The 21913-nt window shown below is 35.8% G+C and overlaps 1 protein-coding gene and 1 long non-coding RNA gene across 3 annotated transcripts; one reads left to right on the top strand and one right to left on the bottom strand.

The window, feature by feature from the left end:
• Positions 1 to 1805: 1805 nt before the first annotated feature.
• Positions 1806 to 16905, bottom strand: LOC111146784 (OTU domain containing 6B). Of its 2 annotated transcripts, XM_022502466.1 has the most exons (7): positions 16646 to 16905; positions 15828 to 15979; positions 13149 to 13229; positions 8282 to 8594; positions 6564 to 6625; positions 3244 to 3350; positions 1806 to 2457 (listed from the first exon to the last, which is right to left on the bottom strand). In XM_022502466.1, exons 1-7 carry the CDS (start codon positions 16818 to 16820, stop codon positions 2373 to 2375), a joined length of 975 nt encoding a protein of 324 aa, XP_022358174.1. In that variant the 5' UTR covers positions 16821 to 16905; the 3' UTR covers positions 1806 to 2372. The 2 variants fall into 2 exon arrangements, with proteins under 2 accessions (XP_022358174.1, XP_022358175.1); XM_022502467.1 differs by lacking the exons at positions 13149 to 13229; positions 15828 to 15979; positions 16646 to 16905 and adding an exon at positions 10401 to 10412.
• Positions 16906 to 17127: 222 nt separating this feature from the next.
• Positions 17128 to 19115, top strand: LOC111146785. Its single transcript, XR_002640563.1, has 2 exons — positions 17128 to 17200; positions 17309 to 19115. It is a non-coding gene; the product is annotated as an uncharacterized LOC111146785 (long non-coding RNA).
• Positions 19116 to 21913: the final 2798 nt, after the last annotated feature.

Here is a 21913-nt window from a genome sequence, read left to right on the forward strand (position 1 = left end):
TAAATTAGTATATGCTGTTTTTAAATTAACATCTGCCATTTTTTAAAGACTTCAATTTTTGGTTACAGCTAAAATGATTTTTATCTGAAGTTTTAGAAAAGAACAGAAGCTGACCACACAAATCTTACTCATAACCATATTGGCCTTTAAAAATAAAAAATAAAAATAAAACTATAATCAAGAAAATTCCATTCATCTTATTAGAAAAAAATAGCTACCAATAAGATATTTTAAATATAGATGGCATTTGTAATAACTAGGTTTCATGATACTTGTCTTATTACTTCTTAATGCTTATCTTTTGATTTTAAAGTAACAGATTACTTCATAATAAAGGCAAGCCATTTAGTATAATTAAATAATTTTATAAAATTTCAGGTCCCAAAAATTTCAGATCAAGGACTCCAAAACAGTCAGCCTTCAGAATACATTTTGTTTGGCAGTCAGAATGGTTTTTCATCTTTTGAAATGAAATACCTTCAAGCAGTACTTACTTGCTCTAGCTGACTACAGTCCCTACCAGCTTCACACACGGTCACCAGCTGGACATGTGAGGCTCACACCCGGTTTTAATATAAAATCCAGTATCTACTTACAAAAATTAGTTGCACTCATGGAGGAAAAATTCAAATATTATGAACTTGATGCTAAATCTTATTACTCATTCCTAATTTGGGAAAACTAGATCAAACCCAAAAGGACCCATTTTCATAATACTTAGTTATATAACAAATTATCAATGAGACATGTTTCTATTACATGGATACTGTCGTCTTAGGCAGAACAGTGTTAAGAGTAACCTGAAATCAGATACAGATAAGTCATGCATATCACGAAGTATTGTATACTGACTTCACTACACACAGTCATAGCTCCCAAACAGTGGCTTTCAACTTTATCCCTACATGTAACACAAACATTCTCAAATATCTGAATTAAAGGACAGATATCATTAAAAAGGCTAACTAAAATAACAAGTAACAAAGGCTTTCTTCTAATTCTAAAGAATGAAACAAAAAGAAAGGTTCTGTAAGACAAACTGGAAATGAGGAAGAATTTGAAGTCAGGTTGGCCTTGGACCCTTTTACGTTGCTACTTCTGCCGTTTGTTCAAGCTAAAGAATAAGAGAGGCCACAAACTGTTTCTTATGGAAAAGGCTGCAAAGAAAACATATGCAGCTAAATGAGGATGAGGAAAACATAACAAAGAATATAAAACTTTGTAGTTATAAAGCTAATCACGAATGATGGTACTGGAGCTCCTGGCTGGCTCAGGCAGTAGGGCATGCGACTCTTTATCGCAGGATCATGAGTTCAAGCCCCATGTTGGGCAAAGAGATTACTTCAAAAATAAAAAATAAAAATAAAATGTAAAAAACAGACACTAAAAAAACTGTAAAAAAAAAAATGGTGGTAGTAATTCCATTAGAAGTTTAAGAAACAGCAAGGAGTAACAAATAAATTAGAGACAGTAATCTGATAGGTCTTTATTTGCACACAAATAAAAGGCTAATCTGTAATCCTTTAGAAGTCTGATCTGGTAGGGAACACCTATTTGCCTTTGAATCTGTCTCATTTTTTAAACCAGATTCCCATGTGAACAAATATTTTAAAATTTTTAGTTATTAGGGGCGCCTGGGTGGCTCAGTGGGTTAAGCCGCTGCCTTCGGCTCAGGTCATGATCTCAGGGTCCTGGGATCGAGTCCCGCATCGGGCTCTCTGCTCAGCAGGGAGCCTGCTTCCCTCTCTCTCTCTCTCTCTCTCTCTCTGCCTGCCTCTCTGTCTACTTGTGATCTCTCTCTGTCAAATAAATAAAATCTTTAAAAAAAAAAATTTTTAGTTATTAAAGCAAACTTTTTAGCTTCACTTTGACAGTTATATAAAAAAAGTTTCATAGGATGAATCCCATCAGTACCAAGTTACTGAAATCAGATTCATTTATAAGCACTAATTAAATTTGCTATCACCATTACCATATATTTCCAATGACAAAGAGACCAAGTCATTTAATTTCTTCAAGAAAAGTTACATTAAAATGGCTACTGAAAGCTTTTACTAATAAGAACAAAATTTTTAATTTATTTTCAGTGCAGAACAGAATGTTCAGGACCTAATATTAATAAAAATATCAGCAAATATCAGGTCTGTAAATGTTCTCCACACTGGACTCACAAGTGTTTTTAAAATACCACTAAGGGAACACTGGTTAAAGTTTATTTCTGACACTTTTTTTTTTTTTTAATCTTTTAGTAGCTTTGCCATAACTGATTTAAGGTAGTTGTGTTTTTCAGTAATGTTAGAACAATCCAGCACTTGTAAGAATAGTCAGATCGGCACACTGTACTAAAACATAATTGTGCAACATTTTGTAAACTAGCTGCAATTTTCAGTAGCTGTGTTCACCAACTGTGTAACAGAATTGTAATGTTCTCCTAAGCCGTATGCATGTCTCATATATCTGAAATGAGAAAAGGAGAAATGAGTAGTTTAGATGAAAGTAATTCATTGTATATAAATGTTTATTATGTATATAAAACGAAACAGTCTGAATGAATCACTCCACAGGGATATCATTCAAAGACTTCATTGACATATTACTTAAAAGTTCAACACCATTTGAAAAGCATCAGCAGTCAGTAAAACCTGGTTCAATAACTCTGTAACTGAGTTTAAGTCAGGGAATACACAATCACTGGGTGGGGAGGGTAAAGCGAAATACTGAAATGCGGAGTGCTCAATAGCTTAAACTTTTACCTAAATTTAAGCCATCAGTGACTACCTTTGTAGGTTTGGCTAATTAGCACTAAAGCCAATGGCAAACTCTCCATGCTGTGTTTCAGAGAAGAATTCTCATTCATGTAAAATACTTTTACAATATAAAGAAAAAGTTCCTAAAGAATAAACAATTAGGCAACATGAATATATTTCAGCTTTTATACTTGCTGAAACTTAGCATTATTCATGTGAAACTAGGACAATATGAAAACTAAGGCTAAAATCTGTAACCTTTAGAAATGATTTTATTCTTAACTCATACACAATAAACCACTAGAGGTTTTTTAAACAATTATCTAAATCACATATTGAAAATGCTTTCTAATTCTATTATTGCCTTTAACATAAGATAATTAATGCAGCTGAAGATACTTTTTTCTGATTAATCAACATACACAACCAAAATATTTGAATAATTCTTTTTGTCTTAACTATGAAAAATGTAAAGTAAAAATTTCCAGGTACTTACACAAGTATTAATGGGTTTTTTGGATATTCTTCACCAACTACAATAGGAGGAGAATCTGCCTGTATTATCTCTATTGGTGTTTGCAAAATGTGAGACAAAGCTCTTAGCTATAGGAAAGAAAATGTGTTAGTAAGGAAAATAAAAAGGTCAATCTTATTCAAATCATAAACTACTGAGTATGCATGAATAGGGCAACCATCATCCAACAAGGATCTATTCTGTTCCTCACTGTACACCAAGAGCCTGCCACACAGTGGACACTTAATACGTATTTGTTGAAAAACAAATATAATATTTATTAAATCAAATGCAGAAGTTTCAAGCCCTGGCTGCATGACAGCTTTTTAGAAATAGCAGTACCACAGTTAATGAAGTGAGGACAGGGGTAGATTGGATTCATTATACTAGTCTCTCTACTTTTGAATGTTGTTTGAAAATTGCCAGTTTTTAAAAATGCTATTGCTCAGGCACCAGACCAAATCAATTACAGTTTGGGAGGGGCTGAGGGAAAGAGAGAAGAACAGGGAAAATCAGGAGGTTTACTACTTTTTTTAAAGCTTTTCAGATGATTCCAGTGTACCAGTGCTAATAACCACTGCTTCTTAATTTTCAAAGCATGACTAGACTGATTTATGTATATGAACTGTACCGTCCTTACACGGGCTTTCCATCTGATTAATTCACAATGTTAATTTCGTATCATATATTATAAAATTAAAGCCTAGGGGCGACTGGGTGGCTCAGTGGGTTAAAGCCTCTGCCTTCAGCTCAGGTCATGATCCCAGGGTCCTGGGATCGAGCCCTGCATCGGGCTCTCTGCTCGGCGGGGAGCCTGCTTCCCCCTCTCTCTGCCTGCCTCTCTGCCTACTTGTGATCTCTGTCTGTCAAATAAATAAATGAAATCTTAAAAAAAAAAAAAAAAATTAGAGCCTAAAGTCATATGAGTAATAGTTAATAATAAGTATTGGTAGTAACATTGTTTAGACTTACTGACCAAGGACACTAAAGCTCTTTTACGTATATTAATTCATTCAATCCTCACAATAACCCTATAGAATAGGTACTACTGTTACACATTTTAAAGAGCTAGAATCTGAAGCAGAAATGGTTAAGATGCCTGCTGTAGTTCAGCACAAGGAAATAAAATGACCTGTCACTGAATTGATTAAGTGTGCCTCTAGAACCCAAGTTCATATATTAATCACTTTATAGTCCTCACTCATAGTGCCCTCATCTATATATTTACCTAATTATAAGAATTCTGTCTAGAACATGGTCCTTTTAGAAAGTTTTAACAAGGGGCACCTGGGTGGTTCAGTGGGTTAAGCCGCTGCCTTCGGCTCAGGTCATGATCTCGGAGTCCTGGGATCGAGTCCCGCATCGGGCTCTCTGCTCGGCGGGGAGCCTGCTTCCTCCTGTCTCTCTGCCTGCCTCTCTGCCTGCTTGTGATCTCTGTCTGTCAAATAAATAAATAAATAAAAATAAATCTAAAAAAAAAAAAAAAAAAAAAACCAACTCTTCTAAAAAAAAAAAAAAGAAGTTTTAACAAAAGTAAAAAATTAGTTCAAGGATCTGGAGAAAATTCTATGCTGCACAACAGTAAACTTAATCCCATGCTCTATCTCATAAAATGTTCCTTTGGGACATTTTTTTTTTTTATACCTGAAATAACATTTTTTAAAAGCCATCCAGAATGGAGGGTGTGAAACAAGCTCTGGAAATAACCCTTCTAAATCTTTTGAAATCACCCCTTTTAAGTCTTTTGAAATCATGTAAAGAATTTCTTTTTAATAATTTAAATTTACTCCATTATGAAAACAGCAAATCTTATTTCAAACGAATTCACAAACCAAAAACTTATGTCCTTCAAAAGATGTTTTAGAGGTTATTTTTCCTCAATTTATTTATTTTTAATATTTTATTTATTTATTTGAGAGAGTGAGAGAGAGGACAAGCAGGTGAACGGACAGAAAGACAGGCAGACTCCCCACTGAGCAGGGAGCCTGATAAGGGGCTCTATCCTAGGATCCTAAGATCATGACCTGAGCCCCCTAAATGCCCCTAAAGTTGTGTTCTCAACTTAAAAAGAATTGCTTAGGTCTCTAGTTCTCCTATTAATCTGTGATTCTCAAAAGAAAGTGCAAGCATCTTTACTCCTAATGTAGTCACAAAGCTACTATGAAAATTTCCTGAGTTTCAGATACCCAGGAGAGGCATACAAAATGAATGGACATAGTTCCCTCTGGTGGTTCAGAAGAGGTACAAATAGAGCACTGAGAAAAAGATTTTGAAGAAGCATTCATGCCATTTCTTCCAAAAATAAAGTTCTTGAAGTGAAATACTCTGAGCCACAAACTATTCAAGATGACTAATCATCACTACACAACACTAATTACACTGTTAGATTCAACCAACTGGCACCTTAGCTTACAAAGTTCTATGCATATACTTATTTAAGGTCCACAAATGACCTACCAAGTACACACAAGGCTTTTATTACCCACATTTAATTAGGAAACTTGAGCTCAGGAGGCTTGGCTGACCCCCCCAAGATCACAAAACTGAGAAGGAGAGGGAAAGCCAGGACCCAAACCCAGGACTTTCTCTCTCATCCCCTGACATTCGAATACCCCAGACTGCCTCATTACCACTTGGACCAAATAAGTGTTCTGTTTACTTTTTTTTAATGAAACGGAGTTAACAATAAAATAATTAAAGCTTTAAAGACAATCCTAATTAACTCCCTACATGTGACTGAACATACTGTTTTCCTACACGTGAATTTTAAGATATTAGATACAGCTTTGAAGTCAACCAGTCAGAATTAACTGGAATTCCAATTGTAATGTATTGTGTTAGGATCTGGCCTGTAATTTCACATAAAAAATACTATTTTCTATTTCTAATGTAATGGATAAGTCACTTTATAATAGTGATTCATCACCTGAGCCACTTAGGGTAAATTTTACTGTACTTGAATAAAATCCTCACGTTCTTAAGTCCAGAAAATCAAATTGCCAGGAGCAGCATCACAAATGGAAATAAACAGGTACAAGATTAGCCTCACCAACACACAGATTACACACTACATTATTTAAAATAAAATAGTGCTTTACTTCCCAAAGATACATAATTAAATCAAAGGTCTAAAAATGTTAACTCCCTATTTCAATACTTCATCAGCAGAGAAATAGCAAATACGTAAAGAAAAGGGGTAGTCAGTAACTGGGATCATCTGAAAAAGATGTCTGAATACTACATATGGGATTTAGAAATTAAATTTAACAATCCACAAATACCATAAGTAATTACAAACTTACCTCAAGCTGACCTCCCCATGCAGCTGTGTTGACAATATCATCACAGTACTTTCTAAACTCTTCTGTAGAGATAAATGGGAAGATAACACTTAATTTTCATAACTCATGTTACAAGATCCCTTTTATACCTCCCACAATTCCTGATCATTACTCAAGTTGTGAACTTACTCCTTCCTCTACCTGCACTCTCCAGAATTTAATCCACTTCCCATATCCAAACTTAACTCACTTCAACTTTCTACCACCTCTCCATCTGAGAGGAAAGCTATTCATTTCTGCTTCTCTCAGACTGAAGCCCAGGGACCTTAACCACACAGCAAGGCTATTCTCTGTTTACCCAAGCAACCCCCAAAACTGTCACCATATTCACCATCTTGACATGTATTTTAAAGCCCAGATCTACATCTGAAAAAATACACTGAACAACTAACACAGTGCAGCCTTTATCAAATCAGGTCTACTCTAAGACCCCAAAAGAAACATGAGGAGAGAATTAGGGTAAACGTAGAAATGACCTGAAATTCCTTTCCCAGCAATAGCACTGCACCAGAGTGCCTTCACTGTTTATTTTGAAGGCATTTACTTTATTTGCTTCAGTATCAGTTCTAGCCAAAGAAAGGGCTTCCTGGATCAGTCATAAGAGTTGGCAAACTCAGAGTTTAATGGTACATCTTAAGCGTACAAACTTTTATACAGAAAGATAAAATGGGAAAGAAATATCCTCCCTGCTTAGAGGAAGGGAAAAGAATTAAGGGCATCTATAGAAAAGACGGTCTGTGGGTTTGCCTCATTCACTGCTGTATCTCCAATGCTCAGAACAGTACCTAGAATAGTTCCTGGCACATAGTGGCCCTCAATAAATATTTGGTTGAATGAATAAGAAATTAAGTCTTTTATCTTTTTTTAAATTCAGCAGTCTGAGTCGCCACCTCTTTTCCACTGCCCTGCAACTCGCAGAGTTGGGGACTCCATTAAAGCCAACCTTAACCTTCTCTTCTCCAACTCATTCTGGCCATATGACTTGCTCCCAGAGGATACTACCACACCTGTAAGCTTCTCTTAAGGACTAACTTCCCTCTGTTCTATCTCTGTGTCCCCCCCACACTCTGAGATTTTCACCTGCTCTCTCCTTTGCCAGTTGTGCTTTTTTTTTTTTTACACCTCTCCATAAATACTTTATCTTAATTATCAAAGGTATTATAAAGAATAATAAGGCAGGTTATCAACTCATTTGTTTTTGGTTTGGCAAAGTCAAATTTTGCCTAAATATTACAGCTTACTGAGAAAATTAAATCTCCCAAAGTACAGGATAAAAGTAGGATTTAGTTTTCCCCATCTTTGTGCTTATGGTCTTTGGGCCCAATACTTCCACAGACTAGTCAAAGCTTACCTCTATGCCCAAATCTGTGACATGTGAACTCATAAACAATTTTTTCGATAATAATAATGAATCCTATTCCCATTTCTATCTTAAATGAAACAATATATTAAACCCCAAAATAGTTAAGTACTTAAAAGATCTTAATAAAGCAAAATGTACTAGTATATATTAAAATTATAAAAAATAATTCAGCCTAAATTTTAAGATGTTTTTTTCCCTCGGTAAGGACTATCACGGGTTTTTCTTATTCTCAATCCCAGGAATCATTTTATTTACCAGCAGCAAGAAAACATAGTGGTGGGGGAGGGAGGGAGAACAGTGAAGAAAAATAAATTACCTGGAGTATACATATCTCCTGTATTAGGATTTGTTAAAAATGGCAGAAAGTCTTCCACGTGGCCTTGCATATATTCAGCAGTTTGACTTCTCAAGGCAGCCACAGTCAAGGGGCATTTCTGTTCTTTCAGCTGATCTTCAATGGCTCTATACATACAGTGGCCATCAGATGGAATCTGTTTGATTTCCAACTGCCTAGCTGCCAATATTTGAGCAAGTTTTTCACTTTCTATGTGTCTAGCTCCAGATAAGTTCTCAATTTCAGCTTCAGCTATCCTTTCTTCCCGTTCCTTTTCCAACGCAGCTTTTTTGTCCTGGGAGGAGGAGAATACAGCAAAGTTAATTTACAATAATTAGGACTGTTTCACATTTATTAAGGGGGTAGAAATATAAGACTCTCAAAATTTTCTGCCATTTTCCTCCCTTCTCCCACAAGCATTATCATACTGACGATCTCATCACTTAAGGAATTTTTTATACTATGACCTCCTTTAAGGGCAACTTCTCATCTGCATGTACCCAACACCAAGCTCTGTACTAGAACAAAAAAAGCCTTCAAATTTTTCTTTGAAGTCTATTTAAAAACTACAAGACAAGTTCCTAAAATCTCTACTGATTTCAAAGTACTGCCATAAGACTGAGTTATCCTAGCCCTTAAAGCAACATCATTATCATATTTATGCCAAGCTAATCCAAGCTTTTCAACTTATCACTCAACTACTGGAGCATTAATATGCTAAATCGCATCAATTGCCAAAGCCTTTAGAAGAGTATAGGAATTCTATTTATCTAGCCTAAAGAAAAAAACTGTGTGTGTACATGTATATACACACACACACACACACACACACACACACATTTAATTAAAGCAACAGATAAAAAAAATTCTTCTTACGCAAAATTAAATGCTACAGATAGACTGAAGTTCCCCTAAGGACCACTGCCAATTTCAATGCTTGCTCTAGAGGTCTGGTGAGTATCTTTGTCAATTTTTTTCCTAAGCATTTTAACAAATATAGATGTACTCATAAAAAAAATATAGGAAAAAAATTTGACAAAAAATGGTATCATATTACATTCTGCAACATGCTTTCCTTATTCAAATGTCAGAAGAGCTCTTCCCATGGCAACCTATGCAAGGATGGTGTAGGGGTAGGGCAATGAGATCTGTGACATGAAGGCTGGTTAGGAAGTAGAATGAGAAGGCTAGGGGAAAAGAGAAAAAAAATCCTGACAGTTATACCAGCAAGGAACAAATCCAGAAAGTACTACATGTTTCATAGCTGAACACAGTTCATACAGCTAGAGTACCATAGAAACATGTCAAAAAATGAGGTTGAGGGCAAAAAAGTTATGTATATAGTTAATATATGTTAAATCTGTACATACATAGTTTAAAAATTACAGAGATATACACAAAATAGACTGCTTTTCTCTGGACCATAGGATTACAAAGTAAGTTGTTTCCCCACTTCACCTATCCCCCCCATCCACCACCCCTCTATCTACCACCAGTTTGTTTTCTGTATTTAAGGGTCTGGTCTTTGTTTACAAAGTAAGTTTTGTTTTGTGCATGTGCACACGTGCACTTTTCTGCATCTTTCTAATTCTCGATCATGAATATGTTTTACTTATATACAGGTCATGAATGCTTTTCAATTTAAGAGAATAAAAATAGCTAAGTAAAATTCCACAAATCTTGATATTGGTAGCAAATTACAGTGAAGGATTTGGTAAACCAAGAAAAAGAAGGAAAAAGTAAAGATTTTCATGTCCCTAGCTCTCATTCCTCTTTGGGGCAGAAGAAATTAATGGAAAGGCAAATTTCAAACTTATTGTCACTCACTTGAACTACTTGCCTGTTATGTGCCATGCTGGAACCTTAAATGATTTGTAAATTACCTGAATCAAAACATTATTACCTCCCTAATAAAACATACACCTATTTAAGTTTGTTCCACCCAAATCCAACTATGCCAGAAGTAACACGAACAAATTTATTTCACTGCATACCTACAACTGTGCATCACAGCAGCATAAAAATCTTAAAACACAAGATGGCACTGTTACTTTATGAAAGTCTAAAGAACATTTTCAGAGGGGAGAGGGAGGATAAGCACCTTGGATATCATCTAATCCAAAACCCCTCATTTTCCTCTGAGGAAACAGCACGCAGAAAGAATTCCAAAGGCCATACAGCTGGTTTAGAAGCAGAGTGGGACCAAGGACAACACAGAGCACTCCTTCTATCCAGGCACCTAAATCAGAATAAAAGTTGGAGCAGATGGGAGCTGGAGTTAATGATGTTATATACTAGTTACTAGAAGAGTGGAATTTTATACTTCTGCAAAAAACTTTTAATCCTTTAAAATACTAATCCAAGCATTTCATTTTTGCCCTCAAGCTCTGCTTCAATGTTACATAGCAATTGTGTTTTCTTTCCAGGCACATGGGGGGAAATACATTGGCTTCTGTTCCCAGCCATGGATAGCTTCCCAATGGCACTAAGCACTGCAGTTTCTACAGCCTTAGTGCTGGAGACAGAATGGCAAAAATTAAGTCTAATGAAAACATATATTTGAAATGAAAACAGCAATTAACTCATAAATATATTGTCAGTAAAACTAGAGTCATGTCAATATAGTAATGTAGCAAAATCATCTCTGAAGAGAAATCGTTAAGAGCTGGGTACTAGTCCTGGGTTTGTATCAAACTTTCAGTTTGCACTAAGACAACTAGGCCTCAGCTTTCTCATTTGTGAAATAAAGAAATTAAACTAGATTTCATTCCAGCTCCCAAATTTCCTGTTTCTGAAACCCAATTCTTCTAAGTTCTACTCTGGGCTCTTTCCAGCATACCAAAGAGCTTCTTCCATTGAAGCCTGATGAATTAAATAAAATACTCCCTGTGTTTTTCTAGATTCAAAGTAAGAGATTTGCTCTACAATATTCCAATAATAAATCTTCATAAAGTTTTATCAAGTTTTTCTAAGACAGAACTATATCTCTCCCAAAGACAAACACAATTAATTTATTGGCTTTTCATACCTTGGTGTTTCTGGCAAAAAAAAAAAAAAAAGTTCAGGTTTCATTTTCTTATATACTATAAACTTTTAAGTGTTTTCAGTTCCAGAATCCTATTAATACTATTAATATAATAAAGCAATAAAAAAGTTCAGGCATTACTTCAAGGGTGTTTTCTTGCCAAGTGTTTAAGCAGCTGACCATAAAAGATACTAAATTTTTTGAGAGTATAGTTGAAAAGGTATGCATTTCAGCTACATAGAATTTTAGGAGAAAGGTAACAAATGTTTGAGAAAAGTAAGGGAGTTTAATTTTTTATTTGTTTTGTTGCCTAAGGGTCCAGATGGGGATGAGTAAGATTTGATAAAGACAGGAATCAGTTGGGACCTAGGTTTTCCAGAATGAAACAGGCTACTCTAAGATTATCAATTACTAAGTAGAGGCAGTACCAACAAGTATTTTGTTATGCCCCTGCCAAGCAAAAATTCTGACCTTTGTTTTTGATCTATAGAAGCTACATGATAATTAAGGCTCTTACAAAAAGAATACACATTATAAGGAGGGAGTTAAAATAGACAACCTCCAAGATACCATAAAATCTAAATTTCATGACTCAAGAAAATAAAATCTTACAGAAGAATGAGAAATGTTTGACAATGCAACTTAATCAACTTTCAAACAACAAAAAAAAGATACAGTCTTGGGTTGAATTTCTAAGAGGCACACTATGCAGTACTGAACATACTAAACAATACTATCATTTGCTGACCCATTAGTTCTCCAGGCCTTGTGTTTGGGCTTTGGAAATGGTATATTATTTAATATTTACAGTAACTCTGTAAATATTATTTACCCCATTTTGTACATATGAAACTGAGGTTTAGAAAAGTTAAGAATCTTACCCAAAGCCACAATAGTAAATGGGATTAAAACCTTCATATGTCTGACACCAAATACCATGCCCTATTAAAATTATGTACTACTAAATTATAAAAATGCTGAATTAGCTAAAAATAAACATTTAAATCCTACAAAACATCAAATGTTCGTGAAACAATATTTGATTAAACATACTAGATTTAAATCCTTTTTTCTTTTTCCAAGTGAAGAGCTGTAACCTATCTAATTTCATTCCCATAATTTTGATTTCATGAACTCACTACTTTCAACAAATCAGTTTTCTCATAGCTCTCTGATGATGTAAAATTTCATGCCCACATTTATTTTTATGCATGCTGTTTCTCCTACTCATATATCCTATTAATTAACTGTACTTTCTTAAAATTCCAACTCATTATTTAGTAATTGGCACAAATGAACTTTCCCTTCTCTGACTTTTCACTGCAACTAAACATTACATAGATACCTGCATAATTCTGAGAATTCTGTACACCTGTTTATCTTGCTTAATTTCTAGATTCAAATCCTTGTTTCACCACTTAACACCATAGTTTTTAACCAGAACAGAATCACCTGAGCCCACAATGGGAAGATTCTGAATTATTAAGTCTGGGGTAATGTATTTGTAAAAATATCTTTTGCACACTCCCTTCCTATCCCTACTCTCTGAGACCTGAACATGTTATTTTATACTGTTTAGACCTATTTTCTTCTCTTCAAAATAAGGATAAGACTCTACCGGATTATATCTAGGACTAAATGAGGTTTCATATAATCTATAAGCCTAGCATTGTATCTGGCACATACCAAGGGCTTAATAAATGTTAGTTCAGGTATTTGGCAAGAAACTCCATCTTTTTTTTTCTATTCCTTTTGTATACAATACCTAAGATACTAATAAGCATATAGCACTAACTTAATTACTTGGTGACATGACATTCATACCCGTCTCTTTTGTGCTTTTGATATCCGAGGTGGCTGATTCTCAAGAACCAAGTTTGAAATGTTAACAGCAACAGAATCTATCTGAAGGAAACAAAAGCATTACCAAGTTAATGGAAAATACTTTAAAGTTATTCTTCAAGTACTAGATTATTAAATTGAAAATTACAAAGAAAGAAAATCACCAATATGTATAATACAACAATTCAAATTTGAGTAACAGTACTAGGTACAATATTACATGACATGGTTTTTCTTTTTTTATTTTTAAGGGAGAATTTGTCAGAGTCCCACAAAGTTTCCTTAAAGCTCTCCAAATGCTCATCCCTGCAGGCTTTCCTTCCTTCTTGAAATTCCTATTTCATTAATCTAAATACTTCCTGTAAGTGCCAACTTACACTCAGTCATTGAGCAGTTCACCTTTTCCTTCTCTAAAGGCTGACAGTACTTATAGGATATGTAAGGTCCTGTGCTAAGGTGCCTGAGTGGCTACTTTGGTTAAGTGTCAGCCTCTTGATCTCGGCTCAGGTCATAATGTCCAGCTCCACACTCAGTGGGGAGTCAGCTTGTCCCTCTCTCTGTGTGCATGATGTCCAGCTCGTATTCTCTCTCTTTCTTAAATAAATAAATAAAATCTTAAAAAAAAACCAAAAACAAAATAAGGTCCTGTGCCAGATCAGTTCATTACCGCCTTCATAACCTCAAATGTGGCAGGAAAGCCCTTTCTCCATCTCAATTAGCCAGAACCTAATGAACACTGTTGAGCTTTCTCTATCCTCTTCCATCTACAAACTGATAACTACAGGTAGAAAAGTTAATGTATTGTTCAGATACCATAACCAATCTTAATCACCAAATGGCTATCATGTGTTTGCTGAAGTAAGAAGAAAGATGCTACACTAATGATCAGTGTTAGTACTAGTATTTTATTACTGCAAATGTAATTTAAATTAAGTTTTTGGTATAACAAATGCATAAAACATACAGAGGACTCTAATAACAAAAGAGATAGCAGTCTGCAAGGCTATACCCAAATTATCAAAATATGAAAACCAGATTAAGACTTCAAAGAGTGGTTACATCAACTTTAATAAAATTAGCATTCTTGTATTTTTCACAGGAATCTGCTAAAATCTACAAACTGCCATACTGACAATAGGCAAGATACAGAGAAGCATCTGGAAAGCAATGACATGAGAATTCAGATAGTATTCAGGAAGAAAACAAGCTTAAGTTAATGAAAAAGATAATAGCCCAAAGTAAAATGGGAGTTTGTATTTTAACAGTTGAAGAATATGTTCAAAGAAATCTTTGAGAAGAATTCAATGAGAAAGAAATCTCAAAACTGAAAGTTGGAAAGCAAATAAAACTGTATCACTAATAGAAAAGATGGGGAGATAGTTAGGAATACCATGATTGTAACAACACAATTAAATATCTGGAGAATCATGCCTTGCTACTTGGAAATAAAATATGTTAAGGCACAGGTCGGGATCTTAATGACTAGCTAATAAGGCTAAAGAAAATGAGACCATGTTTAATACACTGACCACTGTAAATCAGTACAGACAAGTTGTTTTCACTATCAACAGCAGACCAAAAACAAGTAAAATTAATTTATGGTAGATAAAATTTTATCCAGCCATAAGAACCTTCTATCAAAAATAGAGTAAGATTATGGACTCTGTGATCCCGGATATCCAAACCCATGTGATAAACCACCATACCACACAAAGTTTTAACAGAATTCAGATTCACATCCTGGAGTAAGACAGCCCTGATTCTGAATTCTGGCTTTGGCATTTAATAGCTGTTATGAATTCAGAAGGAAATTCTTAATCCCTGAGTCTATTTCTCTCTTGAAAAATGAGATTATCTACATTTATTTAATGGGTAATACCTCATAGTGTGTTACTAAGAAAAATCACATGAGAATAATGCACATGCTATCTTAAAGCATTTGGCACACTATTAGCTACAATGATAAAATAACTATTTGTTAAAAAAAAGACAGTATGCTCTACTTTACCCAAGAAACAAAGTAAATTTTCATATAACCTGAACATGATTTCATATTTGCTGTCCCACTTGATTCTTATAGAATCTTGTGCTAAACAGCTAAAGTATTTGTATCATAAGTGGAGAATTTTTTTTTTAAGATTTTATTTATTTATTTGACAGAGATCACAAGTAGGCAGAGATGCAGGCAGAGAGAGAGAGGGAAGCAGACTCCCCGCTGAGCAGAGAGCCCAATGTGGGACTCGATCCCAGGACCCTGAGATCATGACCCGAGCCAAAGGCAGAGGATCAACCCACTGAGCCACCCAGAGAATTTTATGCTTAGGAAGTAACTTAACCAAGTTAGCCATACTATTAAATGGCAATTCTGGGGCTAGAAGTCTGATCTTCCAACTTTCACTTGGTGAAGATTCCTCTGGTCCACTTTTCAATCAGTTAATTTTGGGGGCAAGTACATAGTTGAAGTGTACGTTTTTTGCTCCCTTACAAAAACACATTACCAAGTAAACCTTGTCACAGAAATATTAATGAAAGGTAACGCATGAGCATGATCTTGTAACTTCCTTTCCCTCTAATTTTATGATTTCACATAGTGAACAGTTTCTTAGAGGTGGACAGTAGCTTTCAGATGCTGTAGGCAAAGAGAAACATCACTTTACATACTTTACTTTCCTTAGAATTCAGCTTCAGTTGCTCCAATTCCTCCTTATGTTTCTGTTCCATTTCTGCTTCCAACTTAGCAACATCTTCAGTGAGTTGCTTCCTCCTCCTTTTGTCATTCTTGGGAACAGCATTTTTCATACCCTGAATTTTGGCTGAAAATCCACCAAAAATCATTAAGTCAACAACCCAGAGATTGAGAGGAAATGAGAAATAGGGACAATAAGAGGATGGTAAGGGGAGAAGGGTGTACACAAATACTGTAAGCCAAGTATAGTAATTACATAACAATCAGACATTTACAGAGAAGAGGCCAGATGAGGGAGAGAACACCTCCCCAAAAAATAAATAAATAAATAAATCCTCATTAACAAAACATACGTTTAGTGTGATAGAAGTGGGGGGAAAAAAAAGACTCTAGTTTTAAATCTCTCAAGCATCCCTTTTGAGTCCTCAAAATCGAGGTGAGGTATTTCAAAACGCGTCCATTAGCGCCCAGTATCAGTAACTGCTTAGGAATAGGAAAGGGAGACAGGGGAGGGGGTGAACAATCTGGGCCCAACACGAAATTCTCAGACTCCAGCATCCGGCGGTGGCGTGGAGTAGCGGGGACGCGGTGGACCTGAGAAAAGAAAGCTTCTGAAGATTCGGCGGATTAAGGGACCATCGGGCCAGGGGATTTAGAAGGGGTGAGGCCACTGGCTACTTTGGGAAAGTCTAAGAAGATCCAGATCAGAAGCTTCTCGAGATTCCGCAGAACCGACCCGCCACGCGCCCTTTCCTGGGTCCGAGAGACTTCTAGGTTCCCATTCCCTCGTCACCTTGCAACTCCTTCTTCTCTTTGCGATGCCTTCTCACTAGCAGCTCCTCCTCATCAAGCTCCTCCACTAAGACTGCCTCCATGACGACCAGGTAGCCTTGCACATGCGCTGGTAAAAACCTGCACCACCGGTTACCCGGCACTTTCCACCCCTCAACCTTCACCTGGGGTGCCATTGGCCGTGCCTGGAACCCAGGCCCGCCTTCGAGGCGGTACCGGATCTAAGCCGAGTCATTGGACCGAAGGGAAAGGAGATGGGATGAACGCATGCGCACTCTCAATGACCCCTCCCCCCAGCTCGGATGAGGCGGGAGAAGAGCGACGGCGCGTGGGGGTATGGCCTGGTCCAATGGAGTTTGCTGCCTCGCGATTGGCTAGCGCCCTATAGCCCACCCCTCAATAAAGCTAAGCATCTGGCTATTGGCTCTGACGTGAGGCGCGCGGTGATGACGTGACGGAAGCCATTTTGGACATTCGTTTTATTTTGTGAGGTGCTTCGGCACGCTTCTTTTAATCTTTACTTTTGGTCCCGTTGCGAAGGAGAGTTGTTCGAAAGGTAAGCGAGAGGAAGAAAACATTTGAATAGAACTGTTGATAATTACCAATGGGAATTTTGGGTCTGACTCAAACAGTAGGAAATTAAGTTTTGTTTATTGTTTTAAAGGTCGAAATAACAGAGTTCGGGAGAAACCTTTTATAATCGAGAAAATGCCGCCTCTTGAAACGGATATAGCAGTGGAAGCCGGAGAGAGAGTAAGATTTGACTATCGTATAACACAGGAGCTTAAAGATCTGTGTTCAGTAATAAAGCAGCTAATGTCAGAGCGCCTTAGAAGTATCAGGGAGTTGAAAGAGATAACGGAAATGTGCAAGCCTGATCAGTCACAAAATCGAATTACCGAAGTAAATGCAAAACAAGAGAAGCCGCAGGCAGGAAAAGAGGAAAAGTAAAAGAGATTAGAAGCGAAATCTACAGCATCGGTTCAGCAGATACACATAATAGGAATACCTGAAACAGAAGACAAAGCAAATGAAGCTGAAACAATAAGGGACTAATTGAAGAAAATTTTCCAAATTCGAAGAACAAGCTAAATCTGCAAATAGAAAAGGTTAATAGAGTACCAGTAAAACAACGAAAAGAAAGCAACACCTACACATATCCTATTGACGTTTTTAAATTGGAAGGATAAAGAAGAAAAATTCTACGAGTATTCAGAGAAAGCAGGTTAACTATAAGGGATAAAAGTCAGACTGACCCGATTTTTCTCTTTCAGCTCTAAATGCCGAAAGGCAAGGGAGCAATATCTCTAGTTTTAAGGGAAAATGATTTTGAGCCAAGAATTCTATATCCTGCCAAGTTACGGTTTATATATGAAGGTAACTGGAGGACGTTCCCAGATATGCAGGAGTTAAGAGTATTTTTTCTTTATTTGTTAAATGCTGTTACTACAGCCCGCAAAAACAAGTAGTGAGGCAGTTGTAAGAAAAAAAATGTCGGGTAAACATTAAAGCTAGTTAAATAACATTAAGATTAAATTGTTATGTGTAGGGTTATGAAACTGAATGAAAAGATAAATTCTTAAGTTCGGTCTCTAATTTCAGTTTGTCTTGTTTTAGACTGAAAAGATGTGCGAAATGTTCACTTTAGAGACTACTGTTTTTAGTATGTAATGTGGATAAAAGTATGCACGCTCTACAGCTACAAAATCAAAGGGCTTTGTCACTGTAGTGGAAAGGACACCTAGAGTAAAGGCATTCCAAGTGTTAATCTGATAAAATGGGAAGTTGGTACAGTTTTGTGTCCTTTATTTCTAATTATAGAGTGGGGAAAGTTTGTTTATAATGTTAATATTGACAGTGTAAAGAGAAAATTTCTAAATCCCTGACTGGGGAGGTGGTAGATGAAAGCATTGTTTTATGTACATCTTGCCTTGGGAAAACCAGTAGTAACCGCTTCATGTAGTAGTTCATTCTAAGTAAATTTGACAACGAGATAAGTGTTAAAGATAAAATTAGAATATACCAATTTTATGAATTGGAAAAGAAGTGGTGAAAAAACAAAGCAAGGAAACATTAAAATTAGCGTAAAATAGATTAACAGAGATACAGGTGAATTATCACATTCATAAACGGACTAAGTACCCCTGTTAAAAAGATTCAAATTGGGTCAAAAATCAGTCTCTGAACCTGGATCTTCACATTTGGATAAAACAAAGGATAAAGGAGTTTAAAGATAATGAAAACTGTTAAGTCATAGAAATTGAACTAGGGAACAACATTTTTATCAGAATTTAAGCTGTAACAAAATAAACAGTGTGGGATGTAACATTTAAGAAGCTTTATGTGGTAAATAATACGGCATTTATCTGTAAAATGTTCACTGTCTTGATGCGAGTGGTAGTTTTACTGATGTATACATAGTTTTTAAAATAAGTGTATTTCAAGTACTTAATAAAGTAATTCTTAATTCATTTACATATGGCAGTACATATATTGGACACTGACTTCGACACTTCCAGTCTTTAGTAAAGTAAATGAAAAGGAATACACTAATTAGGAGTGTGTGTGTATAATATGTATTACTTTGCTCCTTTTTTTATTCTTTTCAGATTATCCTGAAACATTTCTAAATGATCTTGTACTAGAATACAGAGAAAACTTCAATCCAAGAGCACATTGCACAAATGACTACATTGCAAGAAAGCTTAGAAACTTAAGTTTAAAAGCTGAAAAGTCATTCTTGGAATTTTGGAATGTTCTTAAATACCTTGGGTTAAAGAAAATTTTAACAAAGACTTATAATTTAGGAAATGGTACAATAAGGATATTATACATTATATGTTATGGAATGAATGTACAAAAGGCAAGAAATGGAGAGAAAACATTTAAGTGACTAATGGCATATGCCCCTAAGATAGACTTACTAATTGGAATTTGTTAATTTTGTTACCTTCTAAGTAGTGGGTTTTCTCCAATATAAGTGGCACTCTACTAATAGTGCCAAATAAGGCACTATTTCAAGTGCCACAATTAACATCTTGGTGACAGATTTCTCCCAACTGAGTTTTAACCTAAGTTCTAAACAGCTCATTTTCGAAGAGGGAGAAGCCAAAGTCTTTTCTCACCACTACAACCCCCATACACACACACACACGTTTTGTTGTCTCTTTCTTAGACCTGCATGTAATATTTCTTGCAGTGTGGTATTTATACGGAAATTATGCTCCTCAGAAAAGCAATATCAGCATTACCTAGGAGCTTATTAGAAATTATCTCAGGTTAATAGCAGCATGGGCTAGATTATAAAATACATTAAACATCTATAAACTTTCTCACTGAACATAATGCATTGTACATTATGAATGCTTAATAAATGTTAAATAGCATTAGAATCTAGAAATAGTTTTGCTGAAACAGTGTTACTATATAAAAGTTCTTGCATTTGAATTACAAGTATTTTTTTTTTTCCCCAAATATTTCAGGGTAAGACAGATACTTCTGTTTTCCTCCTTGTCTTGAAAATTTATAAAGTTGGGACATGGAAATTTCAAGTTGAACAATCCAAATTTAGAAATGTTGAAGTATAGCATGGCAAATGGTAAAAGAATGAGCCTCTCTAATAATAGTAATAGGTCTCTCTAGTGAATAAAATAACCTTGGGGTGGATTTAAATTCAAGTTGTGCAGATAGTTCAAGATTTCTGGAAGAAATCAAAGATTTATAAAAGCTGTAAAAGGCCTTTATTTAACTATAGAATTGGTGACAAGTGATAAATAGAAGTATTACAGCAATTGAAACAGCAGCTCTAGTAAATTACAGACAGGACTTTTTTTGGATTCTCTAATGTTGAACTCCCCTGAAGATGATAACATTCTTGTATTAGTAAGTGTGGGATAGAAAATGCTAACCAGTTGCCTGAAGATGTATTAAGATGCAGATAATACAACAACATATTTGGGATAAAGCTGAGATTGTATTTTTTTTTTTTTTTTAAGATTTTACTATTCGACAGAGGTCACAAGTAGGCAGAGAGGGAGGGGGGAAGCAGGGAAGCTGAGCAGAGAGCTTAATGCAACCCCATCCCAGGACCCTGAGATCATGACCTGAGCTGAAGGCAGAGGCTTTAACCCACTGAGCCACCCAGGCACCCCTGAGATTGTATTTTTTTTTTTTTTTTAGATTTTATTTATTTATTTGACAGAGAGAGAGGTCACAAGTAGGGAGACAGAGACCGAGAGGAGAAGCAGGCTCCCTGCTGAGCAGAGAGCCCGATGTGGGCCTCGATCCCAGGACCCTGAGATCATGACCTGAGCCAAAGGCAGAGGCTTAAACCACTGAGCCACTGAGGCACCCGAGATTGTATTTTTTAAAAGCTCCCATGTATTAATCCTGTCAGTCTGGACACACTTTCAGGTAGAAAAATAAGACCTTCACTGTTGTCTACTAACCATGAAAGTGAGGCTCAAAAAGTAATTGGCTTAAGGCTGCATAGTAAGTATTAGCCAAATCTGATTTCAAGACTATAATTTTGTCATCTATGTAATCCTACCTCGTCTACACTACAGCACCTACTTAGAAGATTGTTGTGAAGATAAACACAGTTTATATGATGAGGAAGAATGCTTATTACTTCAGTTAAGGTACATACCCAGAAAACAATGGCTTATGGAGGGAAAAATGAGTTTTGTTTGTAACATACTGATAATGATTTGTGACGGGAATTTGTGGATAAGTCAGGTATTTGGAAATTCAGGTCTAGAGCCAGAAGAGATATCAAGATTGGAAATTCAGGTTTGAGTTTTCTGATTTGAAGACAGTATTTGAGGCCATGAGGAAGCACCCTGGAAAGGAGGATAGGAGAAAGGAAAGGAGATTAAAGCTTAAGGGATACCTGTATTTGATGGGTAGGTATTACAGTGAAATAGAAGATTGAGATTTATAGTTCCAGTTGAATTTAACATAAAAAACAACACACACTGTAGTCAGCCCTATACTTAGTGATGGGTAATAAGGAGTATGGGACTTTTGTCTTTGTACCAAAATGTTTTTAATTTGTAATTTTCAAACTTTTAAAAATACAATGGCACACCCATTATTCTAAATATTCTAATACGTAGTTCACTGCAACATAGTCGATTTTTGTTTCCAGCAGTTACTCCTATAAAGTCGCACTGAATTAGCAAATACTGTATCATAGCATCTGGGGGAGAGATAGGATTAGGTTCCTGTGAACCTCTGGTCACATTATTTTCATGAACTTATCTATACA

The sequence above is a fragment of the Enhydra lutris genome, unplaced genomic scaffold (assembly GCF_002288905.1).
Source record: "Enhydra lutris kenyoni isolate GAN:26980312 unplaced genomic scaffold, ASM228890v2 scaffoldscaffold14, whole genome shotgun sequence".
Lineage (NCBI taxonomy): Eukaryota > Metazoa > Chordata > Mammalia > Carnivora > Mustelidae > Enhydra > Enhydra lutris.

Bases quoted from the DNA above. Each gene is read 5' to 3' on its own strand.
- LOC111146784 (XM_022502466.1), bottom strand. From the start codon at position 16,820: ATGGCACCCCAGGTGAAGGTTGAGGGGTGGAAAGTGCCGGGTAACCGG. The intron at 13,230-15,827 runs GTATGTAAAGTG...TGTTTCCTTCAG, and splicing joins TGAATTCTAAGGAAAGTAAA to ATAGATTCTGTTGCTGTTAA. The intron at 2,458-3,243 runs GTAAGTACCTGG...TTCTCATTTCAG, and splicing joins AAAAACCCATTAATACTTGT to ATATATGAGACATGCATACG.